Here is a 12,544-nt window from a genome sequence, read left to right as displayed (position 1 = left end):
ACTCAGAGGTCTCTGGTGTGACATTGCCATGTGTCCTCACCCAGTTCCGGGCTGAGCCCGCGGTGCAGGGAGCTCTAGGAATGGACAGTGCATCCTGGGTACTAGGGTACCCTGGGTACCACAGGGCACTAGGTGTGCTGTGACCTCAGGTGACCCCAACCCCACCCTGCGTGACAGGAGCTTTGTCACCATTTCTCAGATAAAGATCCAGGAGACCAGCCTGGTTTGTTGGTTTTCCAAACCACCGTGCTGCTCAGGGGCTTCCCAGCATGCATGTGCGGGTGTGTGCGAGAGGGCTAGGGAAACACCGGGAGCGTGCAGTAGGCACTCTGGTCAGCACCAGTAGAGTTGGAGGCTGGGCCTGGGGCAGGACAGGCGGGAACAGGGAGCAGGCTGCGTGCAGAGCCCAGCGCCAGGCGGGAACCCTTGCATCTGCGCAGGTCTCTGCCTCCATCAGCACCCCCAGCCTGCACTGGGGCAGGACCCAGGAGGCAAAAAGGCATGGGGTCCTAGCATCAGGGAGGGGTGCCTCCCAGGGCAGTGTCGCCTGCCTCAGGCAACTCTAGAAGGAGGCGCCCACACGAGCAGCAGGAGGCAGAGAGCAAGTGGTTCAAGAGAGAACTGAGACTTCAAGGTCTTTGGTCTCCACGGAGCTGCAGCTGTACTGCCTGAGGCAGGGCTGTGTCTGCCCCCTTACTTGTTGGGTGGCTGGGCCTGGGGGTCCTGCAGCCTCCCACTCCGGCTCCCGAAAGACCGGAGCTGCCTGACCCGCACGCCCAGGGCCGCCTTTCTCTACCCCCAGGCCCGCTCCTCCTCATTGTGGAGTACGCCAAGTACGGCTCCCTGCGGGGCTTCCTCCGTGAGAGCCGCAAGGTGGGGCCCGGCTACCTGGGCAGTGGAGGCAGCCGCAACTCCAGCTCCCTGGACCACCCAGATGAGCGGGCCCTCACCATGGGCGACCTCATCTCATTTGCCTGGCAGATCTCACGGGGGATGCAGTACCTGGCCGAGATGAAGGTGCGTGCATATGGCTGTGCACCCAGCTGGCCCCGGTCAGGCCACACCCTGACTCACCATGTCCCTGCCACCCACATCCTGGCCTGCCACGCCCCCACCATGCCACGCTCTAACCCGCCACGCCCCTGCCATGCCACACCCTGACCCCACCACGCCCCTGCCATGCCACACCCCCGGCCCAGGTCTCACCAGGCCGCTACCCGGGCCACACCCTACCCCTCTGCTGGTCAAACCAGGCTGAGCCAGTGACTGCTGCTGCCGGGCCATGGCCTGAGGACTTGTGCTGTTTTTCCTCGCAGCTCGTTCATCGGGACTTGGCAGCCAGAAACATCCTGGTAGCTGAGGGGCGGAAGATGAAGATTTCGGATTTCGGCCTGTCCCGAGATGTTTATGAAGAGGATTCCTACGTGAAGAGGAGCAAGGTGCCCAGTCCTGGGGGTGAGGCGGGGCTCCCGGAGATCCCAGCTGCACCACAGGGCGGGCAGTGCCCTTGGGACACCTAGGAAAGATACCGAAGATTTGTGGAACTCTAAGTTTTTTATAGCCCTCACCCCAAATCTTTCTGACCCTGGGTCCCCAAGGACCCAGTTAGAACTCCGCTCAGCCTCTGGCATGTCCTTCTCCTCCAGGGCCTCGAGGGCACCCCCTGCAGCACTGACTGAGGCCCTTGCCACACTTTTCAGAGGCCACCTCATGCTGCGGAACTAACAGTCCTCTTCTGCAGAATAAAGGTCACCGTTCTGATGTGACCTTAGCTCTTTCCTCAAAGAAGGGTGGGATGAAATTAGCAGGATCGTCATTCTTTGCAGAAAGAAATGTATTGCTTTACAAGTGAGGCTTCTCCTGCACAAGGGCCTTGGATGCTGGGCTAGGTGAGTTTAGAGGCATAGGAACCCCCTGGACAGGTTCCAGAAACGCAGCCCAGCTTTGTCCAAGGCTATGAAACAGGCAGTGGGCACCCTTGAGGACACCTGGTTCCCTACCGTGGTCCTAGTCCCAGGACAACTGCCTTGGCCTTCTTAGTTTTTCCGCCCACGTCAGCCCCTCTCCTGCAGCCTCCCAGTGGCAGCCCAGGCAGGTCAAGTTCAGGGGGCTACTCAAAGGCCATGCTACCCAGACGTTCAGAGCAGACCCTGCTCAAAAAAGAAGAAGAAAAAACACACACACACAAAAGGCAACTTCCTGTGATTCAGCTTTGCTCTGAGGGGTCTGGAAAAGTCATTTGTGTTGCCAGGGGTTGTGAGCTGTTCAGTTTCTTCTGGGGTTTCCCTTGTGACAGCAGATCTCAGAACTGCTGCAGGGGAAGGGGTAGGCGTTGGCCCGGGCTCTGTGGTATGTGTGGACACAGCCTTCCTGTTGATGTACTGGTCCTCCAGGGAGAGAAGCTGAAGGCATTCCTCCACAAGGTGTGCAGGCTGCACTGTCACACACTGCTACCAAGACAGCCACAGTGCACTAAGGACATAAATCCCTAATGTGTTTAAGTAAAAGAAGTGACAGTAATGTTGTGATACAACCTAAGGCACACATTTTAAAAATGGACTTGCACCTTCAGGCTTGTCTGTGGAGAAGCTGTTTCTCAAGTTACCCTGGAAAGGATTTGTTAGGTCAGACCCCAGCATGATGAGGGATGTAGGAGGCTGGGGGCACTCATTCAGAGATACTAAAAGCACCCTGCAATACAGTAAGAGAGAAAAAACAGCCTCCCTGAAGGCACACAGACAAATCCCTGCCCTCAAGGCTCCTTCAGTGTGGTAGCTGCTGGCAAAGTGCCCAACATGGAAATGCTAGATGTTGGTTTCCCAAATACATTGGCCCTCAGAACCCTAGGAGAGATCTTGCTGGAGGAGTTCCAGGCCCATGCATAGGGAAGCACTGCTCTACACCACCAGCAGGCCTGTGTCGTGTGACAAACTGGCCCTGTGTGGCTGTGGGCGGGCAGCTGACTCCCGCCAGCATCTCAGCAATCCCCAGGCGGTTCAGGCTGGAGCTCCGGCCCCTTCAAAGCTGTGTGTGGCCAGCTCTGTGCCCAGGAGTGTCTACAGCACTCTGGCTGCTGAAAGCTCAGGGATAGGGCCTGGCCTTCTCCTTCACCCCTCCTTCCTAGAGCGTCAGAGTAACTTAAATGTCTTTCTTCCATCCCCTCTTTAGGGTCGGATTCCAGTTAAATGGATGGCAATTGAGTCCCTTTTTGATCATATCTACACCACCCAAAGTGATGTGTAAGTGTGGGTGTTGCTCTCTTGGGGTGGGGGTTACAGAAACACCCTTATACGTGTAGTCGGGCCATGACGCCCATCCATGCAGTTTGTCCAGGGAATGGCACTGGCCCTGAGCACCTGTCTGCAGTGTCAGCCCTCCACAATGAGCCTCTCACTGAGGGCACTTCATGATGTATTCATGAGGCGAATGGCTGGGCCAGGCCGGGCTGCAGTTCTGAAAGCTCCAGTGGAGCATGAGAGCAGAGCAGGTGGCCGGTAACCCAGCTTCCCCCGCCCTTGCCAGCCCCATGCCTCCCTCTGGGCCCCTTGGTGACTCACAGGCCCAGCCCAGCAGTTACCCTCCTGTGGTCCTGAGTAGGGCTTTGGGCTCAGGCAGCGCACCCAGTGACTTGCCCTCACCCACAAGTGGAGCCTGAGGACTCCACCTGAAGATGGCCTTGTGTGAGTTTATAGATTGGTGTGCCCCAAACTGCTCAAACGTGAAAGCCAAAAATCCATTATTCAGGTCCAATGACAAGAGCTGATGGCTTTCAAAACACAGGATTCTTGCCTCTAAAGTGTTCTACAGTCAGCAGAGGTGTGATGTGCATCTCTTTTTTTTTTTTTTTTTTTTTTGGTGGGAGGATAGGGTCTCACTCTGTCACCCAGGTTGGAGTGCAGTAGCACAATACTGGCTCACTGCAACCTCCACCTCCTGAGTTCAAGCGATTCCTGTGCCTCAGCCTCCTGAATAGCTGGGATTACAGGCACGTGCCACCTCTCCTGGCTCATTTTTTTGTATTTTTTAGTAGGGACAGGGTTTCACCATGTTGGTCATGCTGGTCTCGAATCCTGACCTCAAATGATCCACCCACCTCAGCCTCCCAAAGTGGTGGGATTACAGGCGTGAGCCACCACACCCAGCCAACACGTGCATCTTAAATACTGTGGGCTGTGAGCAACCATTTGGACAACAGCTTCCCAATTACATAAGCTGAGTGTAGGCTAGTTGGAAAAGGCAGAGAAAAGCATAAAGAAGAGACTGAATGTCACTGGACCACACCACACAGTGACCTCTGGCTGCCCTCTGGTGTGTTCTGTGGTGTGCACATGTATGCTTTTTATTGCCCTAAATGGGCTCATGCGATGCTGTTTTGTGATATGATATGGTTTCCATTGCACAGCAAGTTTTCCTTCACAGTTAAAATGTTTTTCTATAGCTTTTTTCCTTCTAAGATTTTATGAAATTTTCCAAACACATAGAAATGGTGAAAGAACTATACAAGGCACTCTGAGTCTGGTGGTCTGCATTCTCACCCCTTTAAGTGCCAGACCTCATGTGCCCCTTGTGGGTGTGGCTGCTCCGATGGGAGTGGCTTGGGCAGGGACTTCAGCTTCATGGAGTAGGGGCCAGGCAGGCAGGCAGCCCTTCCGCACCTTCATACTACATCCATCTGAGCAGCCAGACCCAGGCTGACATCTGTGGGCATCTGTGCTTGGGGCCGACAGGGTCAGCAGGTGCTTGGCGGTGGGGATGGACATCTGGGCCCCCCGGAGGGTACCGTGAGGGCCAGGTGGAGCCACTCACTGGTCCTCTCACTCTCTGCAGATGGTCTTTCGGTGTCCTGCTGTGGGAGATCGTGACCCTAGGGGGCAACCCCTATCCTGGGATTCCTCCTGAGCGGCTCTTCAACCTTCTGAAGACCGGCCACCGGATGGAGAGGCCAGATAACTGCAGCGAGGAGATGTGAGCGGGGACCGGCTTTGGCCCAGCCTCACTTGGGAAGGGAGGGGACACCTGTGTGCATTCCCTCCCCATCCAGAGCAGCCCCAGGAGAAACCAGGAGAAGTTGGGGGTGGGGAGTGGGCAGGGCAGAGGTTAGAGAGCCATCCTTGGGTGTTGCCGTAGATGCTGGGAGTCCTACCCTGCTGAGGGCTGGTGGGCTTGCTAGGGGGTCTTATAAAAATGAGCGAGAGCAGGGACTGGTGCAATACAAGCTCGAGGGCTGAGAGCTGTCCCAGCACGACACTTGGGGAGGAGCTGGTAATTCCAAATGGCCCAGGGGGCACTTGTTAAGGAGTGCCTGAGTGGAGGTGCAGAGCCAGGCAGGGGCAGCCTGGGCTGCAACCTGAGAGGTTGAAGCCTTTACATTCTCGGGAGAGATGGTCTTAGAAACCAGGCCAAAAACAGATGAGAAAGGGCTGCCCAGAGGCAGAGATGCTTGGTCCATGCATTCCATAGAGTGGGGCGTGGAGGGGGCATCCTGGGCCAAGAAGCCAGGCACCGCCTCCCTGGGCCCCCAGCTGGTGGCCAGTTGGAGCACTGCGGTCTGCCTGGGCACCCAGGCAAGCAAGGATGGTGCAGGACAGATGTGTGATTGCCAAAGGTTCTTGTTTGTCTGTCTCCACAATTAAAAGCCCTCAGTCAATTCATCCTTCTTAAGAGTTTTAAGGACTGGCACTTATCACTTAGCTGCCAGAGCAGGCATAATATCCAGTGAGCTGTTTACCAGTGTCTTTGCAAGGGAAGTAAAAATGAATCTCCCTTGGAGGGAAGGGAAGCCTATAGGATTCTGAACCACAGCTCTGGGAGACCTGAGCACAGTGGCCCACAGGCTGAGATCCTGCAGATAGGCCCTGCCCCAGTCCCAGCAAGGCTCAGAGGAGATGTCAGCGATGCAGAAATAGCTTTGGGGTTGGAGACAGAGCACACTGGGCCCAGGGTGCAGGGCAGGGTGCAGTGACTGTGGTGGGCTGTCCTTCCGAGACCTGGCCTTGCTTGGGTCACATTGGCCTGTCTGCTTTTCCCACCAGGTACCGCCTGATGCTGCAGTGCTGGAAGCAGGAGCCAGACAAAAGGCCAGTGTTTGCGGACATCAGCAAAGACCTGGAGAAGATGATGGTTAAGAGCAGAGTGAGTGCCTGGGGCCATTTCCCACAAGCTGAAAGTGGCATGGGAGACTCCAGCCTCACCCCAGGCAGTGGTTTTAGCCCTCAGAGTTCCCAGTGTGAGGCCACAGTGGGATTGTGCAGAGAGAGACAGTCATGCTCTCCCCTGCGTGCAGACAGCAGACTGAACCCTTCTCAGGCCAGGCTGCTTGGGCTTCTTTTCAAGTCATGAAGAAACCAAAATTCTTGACATTTAGGAAGAGCTCTCTACAGACAGGCATGGGAGGAAAATATTCCAAAGCCAAAAAAATTGTTTTCCATAATGGAAAATGAGAAAGTCGAGTTGAAGCAAGTGCCCAAAATTCAGATGCCCAGAGGGGAGCCCGGCTGGGGGAGGGCAGTGAGTAAGGAGCAGTGGAGACTGTGGCAAACAGCCAGGCCCCTCCAAAAGGTTCCTTGCTGGAGTACCTGTGGCCTGCAGAGAAAGGAGCCAGGAATGGACCGGGTCTTCTGAATTTTACGAGGTTTATGTTGTCTCCCAGTTTTTATTGTTAACAATTCATTTAAATTTCCCAGAGCCAAATGTAGGCAAAACAAAGCTTATCGGGGGGTGACCAGAGTCAGCCCGCATGCCTGGAAGTACAGTTTGTGAGTTCTACACATTTTCAACCAGTTTCATCAGGCAGCTGCTAGGACCCGTACTGTGTCTCAGAGGCTGGGAATCCAAATAAACAAGACCAGCACAGCCCTGTCCTCACGAGGTTTACACACAGACCTTGTCTTAACATTGGCACATTTACTGAATTGTCACTTCTTCAGACTTGGATAGCAGGATGCAGGCCCTAGGACCCCGTAGGAACACTTCACATCACTGTCTCGCTTGGATGAAAACGCCAAGTCCTGAGAATGCAGGGTGGTTCTAAACAGAAGTGATCACTGGTGCTGGCCTTCCTAGAACAGTGCTGAGAAACAGCCAGGAAAACACTGGGCCCCTCTGTGCACATTCAAGCTGGGCATTGAAAGGAGCAGATGCAAGTGGCCCCTCGTGCTGGGGAGCCTGTGCCTGTAGCAGGGTCATGTGCACCCTGACAGCACTGTCAGATTTCAGAAGTCTTAGCCCTGATGTGATGTTCTAGATGACAGGGATCCTTGGGGAAAGCTGGAAAACATCCTGCAGGCTGGGGCTGCATCCTGGCATGTGGCTGCAGTGGGCTCCCCCAGAGCCCAAGGGTTTGTCAGCAGGCCGGTTCCCTGCCACCTGTCTCCGAGTTGGGCCAGGGGCGGCTGAATGAGGCATCCCCCGGGGCTGCCCTCCAGGCCCTGGAGATAGGACCCTGAGGGAGCACATTTCTGTCCCCAGGGAGGTGACTTTCCAGGGGAAGAGACAGAATAGACAACACCCAGGGGGACCTCAGAGCAGGACCAGGCTAGCCAGGAGTCCTGGGAGCTTAGCGCAGCCTGGCCCTGGTCTCGGAGAGGCCAGGAGATTGGTGTGAGGTGGAGACACAGCCAGAGCCTCTGCCCTGAGGGCAGCGGGGGACCTGAGTTGTGTCTAGTCGTGGCGCATGGCGTGGAGTGACCGGCCATCTCTCTCTTCCAGGACTACTTGGACCTTGCGGCGTCCACTCCGTCCGACTCCCTGCTTTATGACGACGGCCTCTCAGAGGAGGAGACACCCCTGGTGGACTGTAATAATGCCCCCCTCCCTCGAGCCCTCCCTTCCACATGGATTGAAAACAAACTCTATGGTAGAATTTCCCATGCATTTACTAGATTCTAGCACCGCTGTCCCCTCTGCACTATCCTTCCTCTCTGTAATGCTTTTTAAAAATATTTCTCGTCTGAACAAAACCAAAGTCTTGCTCTGAACCTTTTTATTTGTAAATGTCTGACTTTGCATCCAGTTTACATTCAGGCATTTTTGCAACTATGTTTTTCTAAAAGGATGTGAAAATAAGTGTAATTACCATATCGCCCAGCAACTTAGGATGGTAGAGGAAAAAACAGATCAGGGCAGAACTCTCAGGGGAGACCAAGAACAGGCTGAATAAGGCATTTCTAGGGTGGGAATCAAGTCATAGTACTTCTACTTTAACTACGTGGATAAATTTACAAATCTGGGGAGGTATTCAGTTGAGAAAGGAGCTGCCAGCAGCACCCACCCTGCACTGGGAACACAGCCAGGTTCCCCCAGACCCCTCCTGGGCAGACGGGTGCCTCTCAGAGGCCACCTGGGACTGGCAAGCGGCCACTGGCCAAGCCTCAGCCCCAGTCCCAGTTACATGTCCTCCATCCGGGGCAGTGAGATTGCAGGAGCTGGCCGGCCCTGGGAGGACACACCCCCACTGCTGTTTTCACATCCTTTGCCTTACCCACCTTCAGGACAGTTGTCACTTATGAAGTCAGTGCTAAAGCCGGAGCAGTTGCTTTTTGAAAGAACATAGTCTGTGGTGCTGTGGTCTTGCAATGGACAGTAAATATGGTTCTTGCCAAAACTCCTTCTTTTGTCTTCAATTAAATACTTGAAATTTTTTTCTGTTTCCTAACTTCATCATTGGTTGTTTGAAATCTTGGAGTTTCAAGCATTTTTTCAAGCTGAGACGGTTCCTTTTGCATGCCTCCTGACTCACTGACTCCTCACTGGCTTTGTGTCTAGTGCCACACTCCATTTGTGCTGACGATGCTATGAGGCTGGCCCGCGTGCGCCCTCGATTTGGAAGGTCCTCTTCTCCGTTGTAGGCTCAAGACAACAGACGAGTGCCTCCTTTATGTTAGAGAACGTTTTATAGAACGTTCCCGCTGCAGTAAGCCATTGAGTGTAGCAGTGTGCTGTTGCCCTACACTGCCTTAGAAAAAGTTAAGCAGTTTGACAAATATACATCAGATTTGAGAGTCTCAAGCTCATAAAAGTCAAAATTGGTAGTGTCTATTAAGTTACATTTACCAAGAGAGCACATGATATTTCCCTTAACGATAACAGTGTTTTTGGAAACCTGAAGCACAAAACCATTAATATAATTGGCACAGAAACCATGAGTTTGGTTTGAACATCAAAGGGAGTTTTGCCAAGGCCTTACTGTCTGCACTTGAAGTTTTGGTTCTTCAGTGCAGAACAAATGATCTGTTTTCATTTTTAGGCATGTCAGACCCGAACTGGCCTGGAGAGAGTCCTGTACCACTCACGAGAGCTGATGGCACTAACACTGGGTTTCCAAGATATGCAAATGATAGTGTATATGCTAACTGGATGCTTTCACCCTCAGCGGCAAAATTAATGGACACGTTTGATAGTTAACATTTCTTTGTGAAAGGTAATGAACTCACAAGGGGAAGAAACATGCTGAGAATGGAAAGTCTACCGGCCCTTTCTTTGTGAACGTCACATTGGCCAAGCCATGTTCAGTTCCCAGGCAGCAGACTCGTTTTTGGTAGTTTGTTTTAACTTCCAAGGTGGTTTTACTTCCGATAGCCGGTGATTTTCCCTCCTAGCAGACATGCCACACCGGATAAGAGCTCTGAGTCTTAGTGGTTAAGCATTCCTTTCTCTTCAGTGCCCAGCAGCGCCCGGTATTGGTCTGTGTCCATCAGTGACCGCCAACGTTCTGTGTTCACATGTGTGGGTCCACTGCTTACTACCTGGTGTACGAAATTGGACCTGAACTGTTCGATTTTTCTGGTTGCCGCCAAACAAGGCAAAAAAGTTTAAACATGAAGCACACACACACAAAAGGCAATAGGAAAAATGCTGGCCCAGATGATTTGTCCTTGTTCAGAATGAGAGCCTGGGAGGGCCTGGGGGTAGTGTCAATGCCCCTCCAGGGCTGGAGGGGCAGAGGGGACCCGAGGATGGGCCTGGGCTCAGCATTCGAGATCTTGAGAATGATTTTTTTAAATCATGCAACCTTTTCTTAGGAAGACATTTGGTTTTCATCATGATTAAGATGATTCCTAGATTTAGCACAATGGAGAGATTTGATGCCATCTTTGCTGTGTGGATGGTGGTATCAGGGAAGAGGGCTCACAAGACACATTTGTCTCCCGGGCCCACCACATCATCCTCATATGTTCGGCACCGAGCAACCACTACCCCTGATGAGAACAGTGTGAAGAAAGGGGGCTGTTGGAGTCCCAGGACTGCTGACAGCAAAGGCTTTGCTGCTGTGAATCCCACCTGCCACCAGCCTGCAGCACACCCCATAGCCAAGTAGAGGCAAAAGCAGTGGCTCCTCTGACCTGTTAGGAGCAGATAGGGCTTGTACTCACTTTAATTTGAATCTTATCAACTTACTCATAAAGGCGCAGGCTAACTAGCTGTGTTAGAAGTAGCAATGACAATGACAAAGGATTACTACACCTCTGATTACAATTCTGATGTGAAAAAGATGGTGTTTGGCTCTTATAGAGCCTGTGTGAAAGGCCCATGGATCAGTTCTTCCTGTGTTTGTAATTTAATGCTGCTACAAGACATGTCTGTTTCTTAGATTCTGACCATGACTCATAAGCTTCTTGTCATTCTTCATTGCTTGTTTGTGGTCATAGACGCACAACGCTCCTCCAGTCTTGTGGGGGCAGCTTCTGGGAAGTCCCAGCAGCTCTCCTGGCTGTGTCGTCAGCACTGTAACTTCGCAGAAAGAGTCGGATTACCAAAACACTGCCTGCTCTTCAGACTAAAAGCACTGATAGGACTTAAAATAGTCTCATTCAAATACTGTATTTTATATATGCATTTCACAAAAACAGCAAAATTATGGCATTTTGTGAGGCCAAGGCTTGGATGCGTGTGTAATAGAGCGTTATGGTGTGTGTGCACACACCCAGAGGGAGAGTTTGAAAAATGCTTGTTGGACACCCAACCTGGCTCTAATTTGGGCTGTTTTTCAGATACACTGTGATAAGTTCTTTTACAAATATCTATAGACATGGTAAACTTTTGGTTTTCAGATATGCTTAATGATAGCCTACTAAATGCAGAAATAAGAATAAACTCTCTCAAATTATTAAAAATGCCTACACAGTAAGTGTGAATTGCTGCAACAGGTTTGTTCTCAGGAGGGTAAGAACTCCAGGTCTAAACAGCTGACCCAGTGATGGGGAATTTATCCCTGACCAATAACCTAATTGTCTATTCCTGAGTTATAAAAGTCCCCATCCTTATTAGCTCTATTGGAATTTTCATACACATATATGCAGAAGTTACTAAGTATTAAGTATTACTGAGTATTAAGTAGCAATCTGTCAGTTATTAAAATTTGTAAAATCTATTTATGAAAGGTCATTAAACCAGACCGTGTTCCTTTTTTTGTAATCAAGGTGACTAAGAAAATCAGTTGTGTAAATAAAATCATGTATCGTAAAATGTGTAACCTTTTTTTTCTTTTTAACATTCTAGTTGAAAACAGATTTCTGATTTTGTAGTTTCTCATGTTTTAAATATTGTATGGAAACTACAAAATCAGAAATCTATCGTTTTAAATATTTAAAACGTCACAAAGAATTCTATCATGATAACCACTGACGCATCAGTAGTGGTCGAGGACTAGGGGCTCCCGTGATATCGCTGGTTTATCTGGTACATTTGCATGTGAATAGGCACATTGATAGAAACTGAAAACCTCAGCTAACTCCACTGTTCAAGGAATCCCTTCCTTAAGGTGTTGATCCCTAGAACAAAGCAGCAGCCAGCATTGAGTTTAGGTCTTCACGGTTCTCTAGCAATTTGCTTGTTGCTGATCTTTTGAAGTTGGCCTTAGAGTGTGTGAGAGAATATAAAATGCCGAGTCCTGAGGAAGGCCATTAGAAGTGTGAGGGAAAATGCTATCCTGACCACCATGAAGCCTGACACACTCACTGCTTCTGTTTATGTCTTCTCCAAGGAATTCTCTGAGCTTCTCATGCTGGGCATGGAGCTGGTGGGTCAGTGGGCAAATGGGAGTTGTTGTCAACATCAGTCTCATCTGCGATTACATTGTATCAGATGGCAAGGGCCTGTGTCACATGCATACATGTGTGTACACGTGGGCCTTTGCATGCCTTGCCAGGTGGTGTACACACAGGCCTTTGCACACCTGGCCAGTGCCTGCCCCAGGCCCATGAGGCCCCGCCTCCCAGCCGTGGGTGCCTGTGTCTGCTCACGGCTTCCTCCTTCAACCTGGACCACAGGAGCTGGAAGTGAACGTAATCTCCAGAGCCAGCTGTTTGCTATGGCCTTTACCTCTGAAAGCAGAAATCTATGCCAAGAAAAGTTAATACTAAAAGCCACCCCAATGTAGACTCTACATTAGGACTATCTGAGTGTGTATGTTTACTGTTTTATTTTCCCCTAGAAACACATTTTCTGCCAACCTTCACGAAGGATTTCTTCCCACCACAAGGCCAGCTTATGTGGTCAGAAATCTAGCTGAAATGTGCCTGAGAACAGGGCTTGAACAAATACTTCA

At 51.4% G+C, this 12,544-nt stretch overlaps 1 protein-coding gene across 1 annotated transcript in view; it reads left to right on the top strand.

Moving 5' to 3' along the window:
• The window catches only part of RET (ret proto-oncogene), a 52,889-nt gene extending 41,432 nt beyond the window's left edge, over nucleotides 1-11,457 (top strand). The window contains exons 14-20 of the mRNA XM_033208985.1: nucleotides 803-1,017; nucleotides 1,317-1,439; nucleotides 3,169-3,239; nucleotides 4,828-4,965; nucleotides 6,033-6,132; nucleotides 7,708-7,855; nucleotides 9,245-11,457. Of these exons, the coding sequence (XP_033064876.1) occupies nucleotides 803-1,017; nucleotides 1,317-1,439; nucleotides 3,169-3,239; nucleotides 4,828-4,965; nucleotides 6,033-6,132; nucleotides 7,708-7,855; nucleotides 9,245-9,402 (953 nt within the window). The 3' untranslated portion in view covers nucleotides 9,403-11,457. The remainder of the gene's footprint in view (nucleotides 1-802; nucleotides 1,018-1,316; nucleotides 1,440-3,168; nucleotides 3,240-4,827; nucleotides 4,966-6,032; nucleotides 6,133-7,707; nucleotides 7,856-9,244) is intronic.
• The last annotated feature ends 1,087 nt before the right edge of the window (nucleotides 11,458-12,544 follow it).

The sequence above is a fragment of the Trachypithecus francoisi genome, unplaced genomic scaffold (genome assembly GCF_009764315.1).
Source record: "Trachypithecus francoisi isolate TF-2019V2 unplaced genomic scaffold, Tfra_2.0 Lachesis_group9, whole genome shotgun sequence".
Taxonomy (NCBI): Eukaryota; Metazoa; Chordata; class Mammalia; order Primates; family Cercopithecidae; genus Trachypithecus; species Trachypithecus francoisi.
This window is presented reverse-complemented; position numbering and strand designations above follow the sequence as displayed.